This window comes from Chionomys nivalis, chromosome 8 (assembly GCF_950005125.1).
Source record: "Chionomys nivalis chromosome 8, mChiNiv1.1, whole genome shotgun sequence".
Lineage (NCBI taxonomy): Eukaryota > Metazoa > Chordata > Mammalia > Rodentia > Cricetidae > Chionomys > Chionomys nivalis.
Window position 1 is genome coordinate 76,667,810 of NC_080093.1, and position 19,700 is coordinate 76,687,509.

Sequence of the window (19,700 nt, forward strand, 5' to 3'; positions counted from 1 at the left end):
CAGAGAAACGTGCCAAGTATGTACCTCTGAAACTCCACTTTCTACAACTTCTTTCGTGGTTCGGATAAATGCACAGAATCACTTGCTAGCTGAAGTGGCTGTCCCCTGTAGGCTGTCTTCAATGAACAATTTAGTGATTGTAGAAAGTGTGACAGAAGATTCAATAATGAAGAATTAGAAACTATTGCTTATACAGACTATAACAAGGAGGGCCTTGGCTCAGAGATAGGAACAAAAAAACTAAAGACAACCCCACTTACATAGGATCAACTTAAAACTCCCTCAAGACAGAAACCAAGGCATTCAGAGAAGACTTTGTGGGCATGAGTAATAATTTTTAAAAGGTTCATCGAAAAGAGCACAGAAAATTCACACTTGAAAGAGATCTCCTTGCTTTGCTATTAGGGATCTGTAGTTTTGTAAAGACTTCAGGTTTTCTGACCTTCAGAAGCATCATCTTACTATGGTACAGCTACCTCCTCCCTCCCGAAGCTGGCTACACTGTGCACGGATGCAAGACTTTTCCAGGGCAAAATCCAAGGTGTTGGTTCCCAAGGCCCAGGGACAGTTCAGTGACTGTACCAGGTGGGCACAGCATCAGTCTGGATCAGGTGAGGCAGATGAATTTACTCTCTGGTACACTCACCGTCTCCACAAGGCTTCACTGCAGGCCTTTCTCGAGTCCTCTACCCAGTCTCTCCATCTCTCACAGCTCCCAGATGCGGTCTCTTTGTAAGGTAACCCTCCCACCCTGGAGAAAAGCTGCACCTTGAGAAAGAGGGGGGCCTGGGTGGTGGAGTATACTGACCCTTCACCCCCCTGACTGGCTTCTCCAGAGCTGAGTCCCAGGTGCAGGCTCCTTTTGCTAGAGTTGTGTCATCATGGTCTTCGCTTTCACGGAACCCAGTCACTTTCACATTTGTGGAAAAGATGCCACATTGGGGAAAACACACTCAGAATGGGTTGCTATTGCCATCGGGCTTCTGCTCTTAAAACCCTTTCCCCATCTCTGCCAGCCTAATCCTGATCGTTGGCATTTGACTCCACCTCGCCTCCTGCACTATCACGCAATCTGCTCAATTCATTCCCACACAGGGACTAAGCCCTACAACTCTTTATTTCCAGGCTTACCTCCCTCCAGGCATTCTCCTGATTTTTCTGATTACAGCAAATACCTGTGACACTTGAGATTCACCACCTGACCTCCACCCACTGGATCTGATTTAGTGGCTGTTGGGTGGGTCCCAAGAATGATGTTAATGAGAAGTCTTATGTGGTTTTTTGGATCAAAGGCCCTGGGACAAAGTGATTATAACCTACGAGGATACTTAGAGGTTACCCTTAAAGTCACACCAGGAAAGAAACATCTACAACAGTCATTTCAAGTGCCACCATACGCTTGCTCAGAGTTTTCCCAGTATATTCACCTGTTAGAGAACACAAGCCGAATATATTTAGATGTCTCAAAGAGCAGTAAGAGATGCCAAAATGACCCATCAAACGGGTTTCTGGAATTCTGAATTCTCCACTGATATTAAATTATCAAAGCTTGGACAGACTACTCGGCCTCGGTTTCCTAAACTGTAAATGCCTAAATGTTGCAAGATATTCTGTTCTTATTTAGATTACTATTACTATTTGACCCACAAGATACACCTTTAGGAATTATGCTAAGGGTTAGCCAGGCAAATGTAGAAGAATATCCATCGTGTTAACCAGTATGGTAGCACACACCTGTAATCACACCACGTGGGAGGTGGGGGCAGGAAGATCTCTAATTCTAAACTAGCAAGACTCTGTCTCAAAACAATGTATTCATCATGTTGTTTAAAATGACAGAAAACTGGACACCACTTAGTATCTCTCAGTAAGGAAGTTAAATAAATACTGGGTTATCTAAACACTGACTATGGAACCCTTCAAAATAAGTATACAGTGTTATAGGAATGAGTATATGGGATACAGCCACATAGATGAGTCTATGTTATATGTGACTATACAGCTCTGGGAAATGACTGTGGTACGAGAACATTGTAAGTGGTGAATGGAGGCCACAAAACAGGGTTGAAACTTTATCTCTGGGTCTTGCTTTTGTTTCAATTACATATTATGGAGTGTGTGACCTTTGGGAAAAAGACCATAGACACAATTCAATTATAATTAAAGGGTTTATTGATTAATTGCTAGCCTTAAAGCCGAATCTCAGCCTTCACGAAGGAGGAATATGGGGAAGGGCTTTTCAAGGTGAAAACCCACAAGAAAGCCTGAGCACCCAATGTTGCACACAGTCTCTGGTGCATGCCTGCCATTGCTGCAATGCCAACTGTTCCCTGCCTTCCTGCCAGAAGAAGAGGGCCATGGATCACACCAAAGGCTGCAAACAGAAGACCAATGGTGGATGCCCCATCTGCAAACAACTTACCACCCTCTGCTGCTACCATACCAAGCACTGCCAGGAGAACAGATGCCCTTTCTGCCTCGACATCCAGCAAAAAGCCTGACAGCAACAGCTGCAGCTCCAGCTCCAACAAGCTCAGATGCTCCACAGGAGGATGGCCAGCATGCAACGAAGTGGTGGGGGAGGGGCAGCAGCAGGGTCTGCCATCCCCAACTCCTGCTACTCTAACCACCCCAACTGGGACTGTCCAACAGCCAGATACCCCACAGACACCCCAGCCCCAGCCCACATCTCAACCTCAGCCCACTCCTCCCAACAACACGCCACCCTACTTACTACTGGCCCTGTGTCCCAGGGTAAAGCATCAGGCAAAGTGACCCCACCAAGCCTACCACAGACGGCTCAGCCCTCCCTTCCAGGGCCTCCACCTACAGCGGGAGAAATGGCAGTGCAGATTTAGATGACAGCAGAGACACAGCGACAGATGGCTCATGTACAAATTTTCCAAGGCCAATCCAACACCAGATGCCCCAGATGACACTCATGACCCCTATGGTCATGAACCCGCCTTCCCTGGCCAGAGGTCCTGGTGGGCATTTGGAGCCAGGAATGGGTCCCATGGGAATGCAACAGCAGCCACATTGCCCAAGGAGGAATACCTCACCCACAGCAGATGCAGCCGGGAGGCCAAGGCCCGCCATGATGTCAGTGCCCCAGGATAGCCAGCCCTTGAACATGGCTCCACAGCCAGGATTGGGCCAAGGAGGTGTGAGACAAGTCCAACCAGGCACTGTGTCTCAAGAAGCCTTAGAAAAGCTTTGCAGGTTCTCAGGTCCTCCAGTTCTCCCTTACAGCAGCAACAGGTGCTTAGTGTCCTTCACGCCAACCCCCAACTGTTGGCGGCATTTATCAAGCAACAGGCTGCCAAGTATGCCAACTCTAATCCATGTCCTCTCCCTAGACAGCCTGGCACGCCCCAGGGACAACCAGGACTGCAGTCACCTACCATGCCAGGTCAGCAAGGTGTCCACTCCAACCCAGCCCTGCAGAACATGAATCCTATACAGTCAGGTGTCCAGAGAGCTGACCTGCCCCAGCAGCAGCTCCAGCCACCCAGGGGAGGAATGAGTCCTCAAACTCAGCAAATGAACATGAATATCAACACCATACCTTCACAGTTCCAAGACATCTTAAGAAGGCAGATGATGCAACAGCAGGGAGCAGGGCCAGGTATTGAACATGGAATGGCCAACCACAGCCAGTTCCAGCAGACCCAAGGAATTGACAACCTACTGCAGCAGCAGCAGTGGATGCCGCATCATATGCAACAGATGCAGCAAGAGAATATGGGACAGATGGGCCAGCTCCCCCAGACTTTGGGGGCAGAGGCAGGAACCAGTCTGCAGGCATATCAGCAGAGACTTCTTCAGCAACAGGTGGGGTCTCCTGTTCAGCCCAACCCTATTGACTCCACAGCAACATCTGCTCCCAATCAGGCACAGTCCCCGCACCTGCAAGATCAGCAGATTCCTAATTCTCTCTCCAATCAAGTGCGTCCTCCCCAGCTGTCCCTTGCCTGCAACCACAATCTCAGCGCCCCCATTCCAACCCATCTCCGAGGATGCAGCCTCAGCCTTCTCCACACCATGTTTCTCCACAGACCAGTTCCCCACATCCTGGACATGGAACAAGGGCATTTTGCCAGTCCTGCCCAGAATCCAATGCTCTCACAGCTTGCTAGCAATCCAGGCGTGGCAAAGCTCCATGGTGCAAGCACCATGGACCTGGAACTGAGTACCGATAATGTAGACTTGAGTTCAAACCTCTTACAGAGTACACTAGACATACATTAGAGATACCTTGTATTTGGGGATCAAAAAAAAAAAATTCTCTTAACAAGTCTTTTTGTACTGAAAACATTTTTTTTAATCTTTCTTAGCCTAAAAGACAATTTTCCTTGAAACATGTAAAACCTGTGCAGTAGCCGTGTGTGGTTTAAAGCAAACATGCCAGATGAGCCTGAGGGATAATAGATTGCAAAGAACTTATTTTTGTTATGGCTGGTCACCCCAGCCATTTTCCCCCCTTGTGTGTGTGGTTTGGGTGTGCACTGGGAGGCAACTGAGGCCTAAAGCCAACCATATGCTCCTGCCTTGCACCTCCATTAGGTCTTATTATTTAAAATTAATGAAAGTATGTAATATTAATAATTATTATTTACTGGTGCATATGACTGACATTTTCCCCTGTTTTCCTCACTTTATGGAAGAATTTTTTTTAAGAAAACATTTCTAAAACCAGAAGATAAAAAGGGTTAATGTTATTTAAAATTAATATATATATTAAATATATATATTAAAATACCAATTTTTTTCTCTGGGTGCAAAGATGTTTAATCTTTAATTTTTTTAAAAAAAGCCTCCTCTTCCCTCCCTCAAATCAACTTGTATGCTCCAGAAGATTTTCTATTCTCTAAGTTGGAATGTAAAACTTCAAGCATTAAGATAATTTGTTCATGTTAAAAATAAAATGACTTTTTTAAAATATACAGGAGCAGCTGCCAAATTGATGTATTATAATATTGTGGTTCTGTTTCTTGAGAGACTCTTTTGTTATTTTTATATCTAACAAAGGAAAAAATTTAAAAGGGGATAAGAAACGACCCCAGTGGGCTGATTTTAACAGGCAAATGTCTGAGGTTTCTTCACCTGCTTTCTTCCTTACTCTGCCCCTCACCGTGCCCTTTCTGTAAAACCTGAAAAGAGAAAGCAAACCCCTCAACTGTTGTAAATCATTCAATTAAAGTTGATTACTTATAAATATGAACTTTTGGATCACTGTATGACTATTAAATTTGATTTCTTATTACCTATTGTTATAAACTGTGTGAGACAGGAAAAAAAAGCCGACTCTTTTCTCTCTTTTTGGGAAAGATTGTTTTCCAGAGTAGAATCTCAGGATATAGCTGATCTTCAGCTTGTGGTCCTCCTGCCTCAGCCTCTGAGGGCTGGAATTACAGAAGAATTACTTCAGGCTTCTACACTCTTGTGTCTTTTTTAAAATTAAGTTTAAATTTTTATATATGGACATAAGTTCATATAATTTTTTAAAATATATTTCTTAAAAGTACATCATGAGTATCACTGGAGTGGTCTCTGACTTCCACAACAGTCAAGAAATGAGGCATTCTGGGAGCAAGGGTAGGGGTGTAATGGCCTTATTTGCTTAAATGTATTCTTTCTTAACTCTCTCTCTCTCTCTCTCTCTCTCTCTCTCTCTCTCTCTCTCTCTCTCTCTCTCCCATTGCCACACCTACAGCAAACTTTAGTGGTATAAACGAGTGCCATCCCTTAACGTACCCAGTATATCACTATACTGGAACTGTAAACCCCTTGCTCAAGATCTGAACTCCCCTGGCCCCAAATCCTGTGGTGGGCCCCTAATTTACTCACCTGAGGCCAATTTCAGGGAACCCTGGTTTTCCTTCTGCCCCTCAAAAGCTGCTGGCAGAACATGGAGGCAAGTGTAAGGAAGAGCAGATGGTACTTTCCCCCAATACCTCCTTCTCAGCTGGGCTGGGAGATCCAGGTGCCCCCAATGGTCAGAGGGTGGGGTCATAGCCTGCCTTCTGCTATAACAGTGCAGAGCTGCCTGCAGAGCTGCCTGCAGCGCTGCCTGTACAGCCTCAGCCTGGGTGCTCTGGTGGTGTCTTCCAACATGGTGTGGAGACGGAGGGTAGGGCTAGGTCCTCCATGCTGCAGGAGGTGAGGCGGTCTGGGAATGAGGAGAGGGAATGCAACGGCTTTATTTGTTTAAGTTCACTTTTTCTTAGCTCTTTCTTTCTCTCCTATCTTAGCCTCTGCAGGTCGCTTTCTCTCTTATTTGTCCTTGTGGCTTCCATAAACTCCTTCAGTCTTCCCCAGTCGAAGAACCCTCCTGCCTTCCCAGGTACGTCTCTTGGGTGAGGGAACCCTCCTACCAAAGAGAACTGGCTGCAGATGGAACAATTCTCTGCTCTTTTCTCCTCCCTGTTTTCTCCCCTCTTCCTCTCTCCCCATCCCTCCTGATAGAAACTTGCTGTGTAGCCTAGTCTGGCCTCAGTTCAATGCCTCAATCTACCTGCCTCAACCTCCCTAATGCTGGTTTTCATGCCTAGCTTCACACCCTTCTTACTTTAGTCAAGTCATTAAAAAAAAAAAAACTTCTTCTGTTTATCTGCGAGCTTGCTATGTCAGCTAGATGCACGAAAACAAAACAACTTCTATTGTTTTGTCCTTGCTGCTTTTGCATTTCCTGGTACCTAGCTCAGGCCATACACTGAGCCCTCGTGTTTTCATAGATGAAGACCAACAGTCTTCATCTACGTCCTAAGCTTAAGACATCCGCAGCAGACACAGACAGACCTGTTCTCTGAAACAAAGTTTGGGATTCTCCCCAGAGGCCTTAGAAAGGCAGTCATGGACAGAGTTTGGTCTTGGAGGAAAAAAAAAAATCCCTGGGACTTACCCAGGATTTTCTTCTTAAAGCTTTAATTTGGAAGACAGCAGAGGAAGCGTCTGCTCTAGAGACCTACGATCCCCACAACCAGCCGCTCCAGGCCCACAGCAGGCAACCCCTGATTAGGCTCTGCCCTTGGCATGTTAACACTAAGTTGGGGTTCTCCTAGGAGCCCTGGGTGTTGAACTAGGAACATCCTTAAAGCTTGTGTTGCATTAGTAAATCTGAATCTGGGAGCTCCCTAAGGATGAGTGCCCTCCCCTTCCCCAACCGGCAACAGTCTTTCATGTTATTGAGGAAGATGGTGTTTCCACACTTACCTGTGGGAACAGTGTCTCTCTCCAGTACCTCAAAAGGCTTCCAAATAGCTCATCTGTTCTCCAGGTACTGTCTCTTGTGATGAAGACGGAGTGAGAGTTGAGTTTCTAAGTAGTCTTGACTTGGAAAAATGGCAACCTTCTGTTGTAGGTATGTAATATGTATTTAACCTTTGTGAAAATTTTTTAATGATTCCTTTTTAAATTTTTAATGGGCACTGGTGCTTTGGCTGAATGTGTCTCTGTGAGGGTGTCTTATCCCCTGGAATTGTGTGTCTCTGTGAGGGTGTCTTATCCCCTGGAACTGGAGTTACAGACCATTGTGAGCTGCCATATGGGTGCTGGGAATTGAACTGGGGTCCTCTAAGAACAGCCACAGCATTTAACCTCTGAACCATTTCTCCAGCCACTGTACTATTTAATCTTAATTCCAATTTGTAGAAAACAAGACCATCTCTATTTGGGTACACAAGACCCCAACACTTAAGAGCAATTGGCATCTATCTTCCTTGGTGCTTTGGGGTCCTTGACTTGACCGATGCCACTCAGAGGGAGAACACCTGTCTTTCCTGGGTTGTATGACTTTGTGGGATCCACTGGGAAACTTTAGCTGTAAGTCACAGCCAACACAGAGTTTGAGTCTCCTCGCCAAATTGTGTCATAAGTGATAAAAGCGCCTTAGATGCGGATTAAGTCCTGACTCAGAACCTTCGATTGGCTCTGACACTGGAGTGTGTTTTTTTCTTGGTTATCTGTCTTCTGTAGATGCCTCCGGTGCTGAGATTTTGAACTGCACTTATGCCCTGGACTCAAAAAACCTCACCATGAAGCTTTCTTATGAAACCTGTACCACAGGACTGGTAAGTAATTGCTTTGGAGGAGTGTTCTGGGGAGGAGGAACCTAATCATTTACTGGTATTCAACTTGATGGCTAAGGGTTTAGACTTTGAAACAGAACAGCAGTCCTCAATCAAACTGCCTTGTTCTGATGGGCTGCTAACATACCCAGAGGACACTTTGGATCATGCCTAAGAACATTCTGGAGATGGGATAGGTTCTATTACTGGAATCGATATGGGTATAAGCTTATAATGCCCAAGGGAGGTGGAAAGCTCTGAAATATAAGCATTGAAGAATCCCAGGTCTTGAGCTATTAGTCCCGGGTTTGACTTCAAGTAAGCCACCTAACCTTGCTAAGCCGCTGTTCGCTTATTAGAAAGCTGGAAAGATACTGCCACCCCCAGAGGGTATCAAGACTAATGATACCATAGAGATGAAAGCAGGGCACATGACTTGGAGCAAATGCTTGGGCATGGAGCTATTTTACTAGAACCCTATGTGAGATAGAAGGCTATTTCTGGCGCCAGGAGACGAGAACCTAGCTTAAGAACAGGTGTTTAAAAGCAAACAGTTGCTAAGCAATAAGGGTTTCTCTATTGCCAAGCAACAGGATTGCCCAATTAGGGTCATTAGGTGTAATAAAAACCTGCCACATGGCAGAAGTTCTCAAGCGTCCATGTGCAAAGAGTCACCTAGGGGTTCGGGGTGTGCTCAAGGATTTCAGCTGATGTGGGTGTGGGAGTGAGTCCTGGGAATTGAATGTTTAATAGGCCATATCCTCTGACCCTACAGGGTAGGCTTTGTGTATATTCAGACTCTGCTTTCTGAGCAGTCTTCTAGCCCACTAAGACTCTCTGTGATGGCCCAGAAAAGGAATCACATATCTTTGGGGAAATCTGTACTGATTTAAACTTCCTGTACTTTATTGAAGCTTCATACATGTATACAGTGTGGCCATCATCATGCACGTATACAGTGCTTGGCCATCATCATATCCACCCCTTCCTTGTTCCTTCCAGTTTCTCCCAGGACTCCCCAATCGCATATCCCTTCCAACTTGATGCCTTCCTCCTATGAATACAAGCCTTCCCAACTTCAAGAAGCTTAGAACTGCATTTCCCTGGGCCCAGTGTCTGCTAAAACTACAAGCTGTGAATGGCCATACCTAGTCTCATAGACTTAATGTGGTGGTCTTTGAATTAGAAACAGTTTTTAAGGTGAAAATGACATAAAATTCTAAGTTACTGTTCTAACTCTTAGCAGAAAATTGTTCGATAACAATTGTCTTTGTCTAAGTTCCATGAGATCAAGGTAACAAAGATACCCCACTCAGCAAAGTCTGCCTAGCTGCTGAGTGGGGGTATTTGAATAACCTATATAGATGTCTGGGAATAGCATGAGACAAAACATAATATAGAAATATAACAGAAGCAGTCTTTAGCCCTAACGTTGGAGCTCTCCTCTCAACCAGTGGGGCTTACGAGGATATCTCAAAGAGCTAGCGATATAGTATTCTGGCAAAGGAATGAAGTGCCTTCAGGAACTTGTATTGCCTAACTGAAATATCTTTCTATTCTAATGTCAGACTCAGTCTTCTAGAATTGCCTGTCCCACTGAGGCTCTAACTCCTCATCCGTACTATCTTTGTACACAGGTTGGTGGGTACCAGGTGAGCATCAGAGTGCGGGACAACAGTACTGACCTAAGAGATACAGGCGGCCTGCATCATTTCTTCTGTCCACTTATTACAAAAGAGATCTACGAGTTTTCAGACGCCATAGTCTGCACGAAGGATTTTATATCTGTAAGTGAAATTGGAGGGCTGCCTCTCCTATGGCTTTAGTAGGGGAAATAGAATGGTGCTGTGGTCGTAGCTGGGCTTAATAACTGGGTGGATTTCAATTTCACTTTTACTTTATTCACTGTGTGACCATGATGCATTTTCTCAACCACTCTGAGGCTTTGTTTCCAAGGCTAACATGGAAGACCAGCATTGACCTGACAAGGTAGCTTAAGGACTGAGTACGCACAATATCGAGCACCACAGGCCTAGCGACAGAGAAGACTAACTACAGTCACACCGACAGTCGCGGGATTGACTGATCACACGGTCCAGGTCCTGGCTCCAAACTAAAACATGAAAACAGACAAAGCAGCCCTTCTGCTTTTGTGTTGATGCTCGGCAGGCTCGCATGGACCATGGACCACTAAGTAATAGGCCCTACTTTATCGTGGCAGCAATGACTTGATGCTGTACTTGGTTCTGTGGATGTAAAGAAGGTTGTATGTTTGAGTCTAGTATTTCAGCTTGTAATTGGATCTCGTCTACTTTCTCTGATGCCTTTTGAAACCCAAAGGGGTAAAATCCAAGGACAGGACTGGAAGACACATCTGGCCATATGCTCTTCCTACCGTGTGGCAACAGTCAGGCTTCTTGGAAGAATGGCATTAATTAATTTGTCAATTAATCTGGGTGTTTCCTGCAAAATAGGCGGCAGAACTTTAGAAACTTTCTCCTAATCTTTTCGTTTTTCCTTTTCAGTTTACCTTCCCACATATTTTCTCTAAGTTTGCTGATGATAATGCGGTAAGAGTATACAGTTTGTTTCTGAACGGGTGTGTGTCTGCGCGCGTGTGGATCATACGTGACGGGAGCCTGTAGCGGATAGGAGGTGTCAGAGCCCTGTAACTGGAGCTAAAGGCACTTGTGAATTGTATAATATTGATTGAGAACTGAATTTGGTCCTCTGGAAGAGTAGTAAATATTTACTGCATCGCCTCTCCAACCCCTAAAATATAATTCTTCACTTATGAATTATATTAGCATTTAAATTCATGTTAAAGCTCATTGTCACGTTAAATTCATGTTAAAGCTCATTGTCACGTTAATCTGATAACCACAAGAATCTAACATTTTAGCCGGGCGGTGGTGGCGCATGCCTTTAATCCCAGCACTCGGGAGGCAGAGGCAGGCGGATCTCTGTGAGTTCGAGACCAGCTTGGTCTACAAGAGCTAGTTCCAGGACAGGCTCCAAACCCACAGAGAAACCCTGTCTCGAAAAACCCAAAAAAAAAAAAAAAAAAAATCTAACATTTTAAGTGCCAGTCTTTTAAACAATGGGGTGTGGTGTGTGTGTATGTGTACATACATGTGTGTACATGTGCACTTGTACAGTCATGAACAGGTGTGCTGTTGGCAAGCACGTGTGGGTCAGAGGACCCCTTGGGATTATTTTCATGTCTTTTGGTTTTGAAGAATGCACCTGAGATGGGATGGACCATTAAGCTTGGCAATGGCACACAAACCCACACTCTGTCCCTGAATGATGCCTTAAGACAAGGATTTAATCTTCTGATTGACAGCGAGAAATTAACCCTTGATGTGCCAGTCAATGCTACTGGAGTCACTCAACATGTGGTAGGTGTGAAAACCCTTTTATATCACCATCAAGGAAATGGCCAATGTCATTAAGTATGATCTTAACCATGGCTTCAAATGGGCTATATTGCCAATTAAAGAGGTATATCTAAGTGGGCAGATTGGTCTCTACTTGTAGTTCTAGTACATGGGACGCTGATGCAGGAGACTTGTGAGTTTGAGGATAGCTTAGACTAGACTACGTAGTGAGAATCTGTCACAAGCAGCCTGTAAGTTCTAATATCAAGTGCTGCATTGGATGATAGGAATTCAAGGGGGAGAAGAGACACCCGCCTTGGTATGTGTTCTTCCCCCCTTTTATAGAATCTTAGGGGTGAAGGTGTTCCACTGGGGTGACACTGTTTGCCCTGTCTTCCAGGCCATCTGTGAGACATTAAATTGATTTATTATAATCATGTTCTGTATAATGTGTAGACCAGCGATGGACCATATGACGATAGCCCCATAAGACTGGAGTGGAGCTGAATTAGCCTGCTTATAGCCACAGTAACATAGTCCAATGCCTTGCCCATGTTTATAGTGGTTCCACATGAACCTGGACTGCCCATTGGATAAAGGTTTCACACACATGTTAGGTGGATAATGGCAAAAGCAGGTTTTATGTGGCCATGCTCTATTGTGCAAAGACAATTGTCTGATGGTGCATCTCTTAGGATCTACCCCACTGTTAAGTCACGCATGGCTATGCTTGAGACAGGTCCTGGCAAGTGCTCAAACATGGGCTACTTTAAATAAAAAGTTTTATTTCACCTTGAGCATAATAGGATGGCTGGGCTCTGTGAGCACTCTGACCAGTGCTATAAGGTCGTCAGTTCTTGCTGTCTCCCTAAAACTGGGTCAGCTATAGGTCATCCCCACAGACAGCACTAGTCTTCCAGACATTATAGAAGACACGATTAAGACCAGAGCACCTTGGCAGTGATTGAATAAAATACCGACTTCTCATTTGTGCCAAAGTGATGCCCGAAGCTTGATCATATTGGCTCTCACTGGTTAGAGAATCAAACTAATATCTTAAATCGTATCTGCTTCCCAACCCCCAGCAAGGGAGCAGCCATCTCTACACTGTGAATCTGAATCTTATGTTCTCAATGCCTGGGCAGAGGATTACCTTCTCCTCACAAGCTCTCTGTGCATCAGGTGAGGCCCGAGAGACCACAGCTTCAGCAGTGGGAAACGTTCTTCTTAGAACTTAACCAAGGCTGATAATGGATTTTCTGTCAATCACTGCCTGCAGATCTGTCTGTGACTTGCAATGCCACACACATGACTCTCGCCGTACCAGAGTTCCCTGGGAAGCTAAAGTCTGTGGGCTTTGGGGAAAGGAGCATTCCCGAGAGGCAATGGCACACCAGTGGGATCGACAAAGAAGTAACAAATGGCTTGAGACTGCATTTCAGAAAAACTCTCCTGAAAACAAAAGTATGTTTTCCCCTGAATGCCGCGAGAGCCTTCTGAAGTACTCTGTGGGTAGTGTGTGAGATAGCTCATGGCTTGCCCATAGAGCCTACGTGCTAGAATGATGGGTTCAAATAGTGCAAGGCCTCCCTTGATCTCTTTACATGAACAGATTTTTAAGGAAAGTTCTCTCCAGTACCATCTCCTTCTGCACGTGGATACTTTCCTATATTTTTCTCACTCAGTTCATTTGGCAAGCAAAAACTACCTAATGAATGCTCACCACGGTCTGTTATACAATAAGGCGACTTGGTCTTTTGTTTCTACCTTTTAAGAATCTCCTATTGTCCTGAGGCTAGTCTTGATGGATGCAGTTGCCAGGGATTGAATGGCAGGGAGTGTGTAGCCATAGCATTCTGTAACACCTGTTGAGTTCTTTGAGCCCTTCTTGGGCTTGGCGAGGGTAGACTCCACTATCCTTTGCAATTTGTTCATTCAAGCTTTAGTACAAAGAGCATGAAGGACCGGGCGCTTTAGGGCGTGCGTGAGTTTAAGCAATGAACTTCCTGTCTAGAGAAGCACCCTGACCTGACAAAGTGAAAGCTCTTTTGTTTTGGCTTAGAAGGAAATTAGATCAGCCTGAAGTGTTGGGCAAACGTTTGGGGACTCCGGCTCCCAGAGATGGCTAGCTGACATTCTCTCGTTTCAGCCCTCTGACGAATGCCCACATTATCAGTTCTACTTCTCGGCACTCAAGCTGACCTTTCACCTCCAACCGTACATGGTGACCGCGGTGATAGATCCTGAGTGCCCCTGTGAGTCACCCATCTACATAGGTAAAAAATGTTTCTTTTTAAAATCAAAACTATCTGGGTTCTTTTGTTTCACTTTTTTGCTCCTCTTAATGTGTCTGAGAAAATGGAACGGATCAAGATTCTGATTAACACTTGTGGCTCAACGAGACTGAAGATGAGCCGTGTCAGAAACGGCAATCTCTAAGTTCTGGGGTGGAGACCTACGTATGCTACCGTTCTCAAACACTCATGCAGGGAGATCACTGTGGAACCAGTGAATTTAAGTAACCTGGCTATACCGAATGAGACACAAGAGCCCCACCACTGCCATCCAGGGACAAAGGCTTCAAACTTCTAGGTTAAGACTTTCCTAAGACTCCCATGGACTCTAGGAAGGAATCCTAAGGGGGCACCTTCTCTAGGTGAGCCCTGCTTCTCTTTACTCCCTCACCTAGACCAGGTCAGGCCAATAACAAAAGCTACCTTCTCAGTTTTCCTTAAACTGCCTGGGATTTGTGAGTTCAGGCTGAGTGTCCCTTACCAAGGTGTTTGGAACCTGCAGTTGTAGGTTTCAGAGTTCTGCTGGTCTGTCTTAATAGCTGAAGAGCCTCCTGTATGGGCTTCCTTGGTTTTAAAAAATTCCTGGAAATTTTTCTCAAATTTTGAGAGAGACACGATGAAACCTGGCACTTTATAGCCAACCCACATTGAATCCTTAAGACACTTTAATCATTTATCAGATTGTGGCCTCCTCGCCTCTATGACCCTTCTCCCACGTCTCCTGGTCTGTATGTTGCTGACAGTGATCATGTGACTTATATACCTCTTGTAACTGTTATCATTTGTTTGGAGACTTAAGACAACTCAAGCTTAGTTGCTGGATTGATCTAGGACTTCAGAATGCCACAGGGTGAGCTTATTTTCTCTAAACCTCTCCTGCTGTCCGGTTACAGATGAACTGTGTACACAGGACGGGTTCATGAATTTTGAGGTCCACAGCCACCAAACAAAACCTGCTCTGAACCTGGAGACCCTCCTGGTGGGGAACTCCTCCTGTCAGCCTATCTTCAAGGCTGAGGCACTGGGGCTCGTACGCTTCCGTATACCTCTGAACGGATGCGGAACACGACAGAAAGTAAGTAGTCAATGATAAGAACTTAGGACTGGCTTTTAAAGCAAGTGCTTTGCTGACCAGCTTTGTCTAACGTTTAAGTTTGAAGGTGATAAAGTCATCTATGAAAATGAAATACACGCTCTCTGGAAAAATCTACCACCAAGCATCATATACAGGGACAGTGAGTTCAGGTATGATATTCAACTTGGGGATTTTGTTTACATTACAGGGATTTTGTTAGCATAATTCATATATCTCCCTACCCCAAATTTTCCAGAATGACAGTGAGGTGTTATTACGCCAGAGACAGTGTGCTACTAAATGCCAATATCAAAAGTCGCCTTTCTCCAGTGGCCTTGGTAAAGCCAGGTCCGCTGATGCTGGTCCTGCAAACATACCCAGGTGAGGTGTTGCAACTCGAGATAACAGATAAAATACTTAGTGAATTTATGTGGATAATCCCCCATCCAGTGCTGCCAGCCTAATGTGTCTTGCAGCCAGCCTGCACCTCAGTCCTGAAGAGGTTTCCATTAATTGCAGACAAATCCTACCAGCGACCTTATGGGAAGGGTGAGTACCCTCTAGTGAGATACCTCCGCCAGCCAATCTACATGGAAGTGACTGTCTTGAACAGGAATGATTCCAACATCAAGCTGGTCTTGGATGACTGCTGGGCAACATCTTCTGCGGACCCAACCTCTCTCCCCCAGTGGCATATCATCGTGGATGGGTATGTATTCCCTGCACCACAGGGCTGCCCAGGTCAAAAACATCCAAACTTACCAGTGATTGAAAATAATCCTCCTAGGACCTGAAGGAGACTTTCCCTGGTCATGAATTCCCTGACATGATCCTTGTTTCATAGTCCTCAGTCCTGGGTCTAACCGGGTGGCTCATGCTGCTTTTATCCTCCTGAACTCTTAAGGAATGGGTCCTCTCCAAAAAGCCTCCCTCTGGTGCATTTTTACCATGAGGGAGAAGTCTAGTGCCCATTTACTGACCACCTGCCATATGCCTGGCCGCCATGTGTCCCATCGCATCACCTGAGGAACATGAGCCACCGACACGAGGGAAGCCAAGCTTACTAAATGTTACCTCAGCAGTAAGTGGAGCTGGGGCTAGAACTCCCACATTAGCATCTAATGCGACAGTGCTTTTGGCAATAGCTGTTCGTCCTCTCAGCTCTGCCTGAAGTGTCCTTGCAGGTAAGGAACCCGGGAGGGGAGCTATACTTTAGCTTCCTCTGCTCTGTGGGAATATGCTGCAAGGTGCTAGACTCCAGCTGGACTCCTGTCTCAAGAGCACATAATAGCTTTACTCAGTCACACAATCCATTTCTTTACCTTTGGAGATCTGCCCAAGTATTCCTTCCCTGAGGTCAGCCTTGATTTTCCCTTAGCCCTCTGTAATTCTCCATACCTTTGTGCTTTCCCTTCTCAATGCCGTCACTACCTGCTAGCATGTAAAACAGAAAGGCAACAATTCTCTATTTCTATTGCAAACACTTACTACCTAGGACATAATAAACTCATTTCTGTGCAACAAGTAAGCTGGTATCTTAACACATGCACATGCACACACTAAGGAGAATGGTCGCAACTTGAGTCTGTTATGAATTCACGTGGTAAACAAATACGTATTTGCATTACATAGTGCTATACATAGGACTTCATGAGTATTGATGGTGAGGTCCAGTCAGAAAGATGTAAGTAAAACCGAGGTACTGGTAGGATATAGACACAGCTGTAGCATAGGGTTGCCACATGTGACTCACCTTGTCCAAATGTGCACGTGTGAATTGCTGTGACTGATGCCCCACCTTGGTGCCTGTGTCCTAGCTGTGAATATGAACTGGACAACTACCGCACTACCTTCCACCCAGCTGGCTCCTCTGTGCTCCATCCTGCTCACTCCCAGAGGTTTGACGTGAAGACCTTTGCCTTCGTGTCAGAGGCACAGGGGCTCTCTAGCTTGGTATGTGATCACCAAGTCACCTGGGGCAGGTTGACGGTGAGCGCACTGAACCCACCTGACTCTCTTCCTCCCCTTCCAGATCTACTTCCACTGCAGTGCCTTGATCTGCAACCAAGGGTCCCTTGACTCCCCTCTGTGTTCCGTGACTTGCCCTGCATCCTCGAGGAGCAAACGAGGTAAAAATTTAATCCCTGTTCTTGTTGGTCAAAGCAAGTCTCAGTTTTCTAGAATTGAGTAGTTTTAGGATAATCTTATTCTCAACCGAGTCCCAAGGAACATCATCTCCCAGTCTTCCTTTACCAATGTGGTGAGCCCAAGATGCATAGGTTCTTGTTTAGCCCAGTCCATCCATCCTTTGAGAATCTATCCATGATAGGCAGGTGGAATTCGCATCACAGGATAGTCCATGGACATCTTCTAGGGACTCCATTAATGCATCTGGCACACTACTCCTGAGATCAAAACACAACCTTGATTATCTGTCTCCCCCACAGAGGCCATCGGAGGAGACACAATGACAGTTAGCCTTCCAGGACCTATTCTCCTGTTGCCAGGTGATTCTTCACTTAAAGGTATGCATTTAAAATCTGGGGTACTAGAGAATGCAAGCTTTTAGCTTTTTCTGCCAATAATAATAATATGCTTAATGATAACCTAAATAAGAACAAAGTAGAATAAGTTCCCTTCCCACAGGAACTTGAACTTCTTGTGTGCTCTCCTGAAAGTCACCAGCAAGGTCATGTACAGTACCTACTGGTAGACTTGCTTTGCTGTCTCAGTGTCTGATAGAACCATGTAGGACTGGCTCTTAGCCGTGGTCTTTGTTCACGACCCACTACTCGCAATTTTACTCTTGTGCTGGATGTCATTATGGATTCTTAATGCCACACTAGATCTCTAAGAGGATCGTTGCCTACCATACCAAGAAATTCCGTGCATATTACTAGCAGATTGGTAGGCTGGCAAGCTTAAGTATCCCTTTAACTTCTGCCAAACTGAAATCATAGGAGATTATGCTCCTATAATCATCTCTAGCCTCACCCCAGAGGGCCTCAACTCCAGGCCTAGAATGTAAAATTAAGCTATCTTAAATCTCTAACCAATTTCCCTATGACCTCACATATCCAGGGATAGCTAACCATCAGGACATTGCATTAGTTAGGCTGAGAGGTTGAGGCTATCTCCAGACATCAGTCCATCTAGCTGGATATGGGGGAGGGTAAATGGTAATAATGGGGTGGGGGAGGTGTGGAGCAGAGGAGGGTGAAGGTGGGAACGGTGAGAAGGTGAGGCTAGGGCCCACTGCAAATTCCCGAGAGCAAGCAATAAAGGCTTAGCTTCTGTAGAAGGCCTCAGCACAACCATAGGACTTGAATGCTTGCTTTCTTTGTAGATGCTACGGTCCCTAAAAGAAGTGAGATTACCAAGGACACGGCTGCTAAAGTAGTAGCTGCTGTGGCTGCATTAGTGGGTTCAGTGGTGATTGTCGGCTTCATCTGTTACCTGAATAAAGAAAGAACTGCGAGGTTGGATCACCGAGCATGCAAATAAAGAGGCTGCAGTAAAACTCCTGTCTTACATGTTCATGTGTGTACGCTGACACGCTTGCGTCAGTCCTCGGGCACCGTCCACTTTTCCCCTGGGAGGAGGGAGAGAAGTGGTCTCAGGGGTCTGGAACTTGCCAAGTAGACTAGACTAGCTGTCCAGTGGGCCACAGGAACCTGCCTGTCATACTCCCTAGTACCAGTTATACAGTGTGTGCCACTGCAACGGGCCTTTAAAAAGCAAACTGTGGAGCTCAAGCTCAGGTACTCTGTTTGCAAGGCAACCGCTTAACGTGACTGAGCCATCTCCCATCTTTCCAAGCCTTTGCCTTATGTTCCAAGACTAGAATCTATTTAGGAATAGCTTCCTTCAGGCATTACTTTTCAGAGTAGTTCTGAGACTTGTTCAGATTCCTATGTAGGCATCTACTGACTCAGACAAGAAGAGGTAAATTTGCGGCTTGTTTCCTATTTGGGATTTTGTGACTCCCTTAGCCCTATCCCTGACATAGGTCATTTATGTTCAATGGGGGCTTAGCTGCAGCCCAACTGAAGAAATACTCATGAGTCCTTTGTGTTTGAGCCCCTCAAAGACACAGGATTGGGTTTGGGGGAGGCAAGAAACCACTTGTATCTAATTTTATTACAATAATGAAATAGCAAATATGGGGTTTATCAAGAGGCTTTGGGGATTGTTTCCACCTCATTGTGGATGCTCAAGTCCAAGACTTGATGGTCCCATGTGCAGGGAGATGGTGGGAGTATGTGCTAGCATGCGATCACATCTGGTTCTTTGGTATAGGGCGATGGTGTTTGTGCCAGCAAGTGATTCACATTTGGAGCCAGAGACACACCTCATAGACCCTTGAGTACATCCTCCATGACCTAATGACCCTATAAATGTCTACAGCACCTCTCAGTGCCACCACACCGGAGGCCAAAAGTTTAACACAAGTGTCTCTGGAGGATATTCAGTCAAAATATACCACCCTTAATCACTGACCAAAAGTATTCCTTTCATGAAATTGTTCACAACACAGTATTTCCTAACTCAACTCCCTGAAATAAGACTTCTGAGACTTTAAAGTGATCGAGTCGCATCTCTGTAGCCCCAGTTTAAAGTTTCTTCCCCATGAGAAGAAAGGATTGCTACAAGGTCCATCTTAAGTGAATCACAATGTCCCTGGTGTCCAGGCTCTACAGTGGACCTGAGCCTAACTGACCATCTCTACTTGTGCTCAGTTCCTTACTCATGGGGCTCACTTCTCGGGGGCACCCTAGTTTTCCCTAGACTGCTTGGAAGAAGTCGTCCACATGATAAATCTTCACCTAATCTCACTTTCTACACATCTAGACTTCTCTACAGCACAACTCCCTGCTGAAGT

At 45.4% G+C, this 19,700-nt stretch overlaps 1 protein-coding gene across 1 annotated transcript; it reads left to right on the forward strand.

The window, feature by feature from the left end:
• Positions 1–6,103: 6,103 nt before the first annotated feature.
• On the forward strand, positions 6,104–18,324 carry Zp2 (zona pellucida glycoprotein 2). Its single transcript, XM_057778862.1, is given in 20 exon segments — positions 6,104–6,162; positions 6,255–6,346; positions 7,280–7,363; positions 7,978–8,072; positions 9,707–9,856; positions 10,595–10,639; positions 11,309–11,470; positions 12,535–12,631; positions 12,729–12,913; positions 13,599–13,725; positions 14,637–14,818; positions 14,897–14,988; positions 15,075–15,199; positions 15,338–15,501; positions 15,503–15,527; positions 16,636–16,653; positions 16,656–16,771; positions 16,851–16,947; positions 17,266–17,343; positions 18,165–18,324. Coding segments are annotated over 20 exon segments (2,139 nt in total). The 5' UTR covers positions 6,104–6,115; the 3' UTR covers positions 18,323–18,324.
• Positions 18,325–19,700: the final 1,376 nt, after the last annotated feature.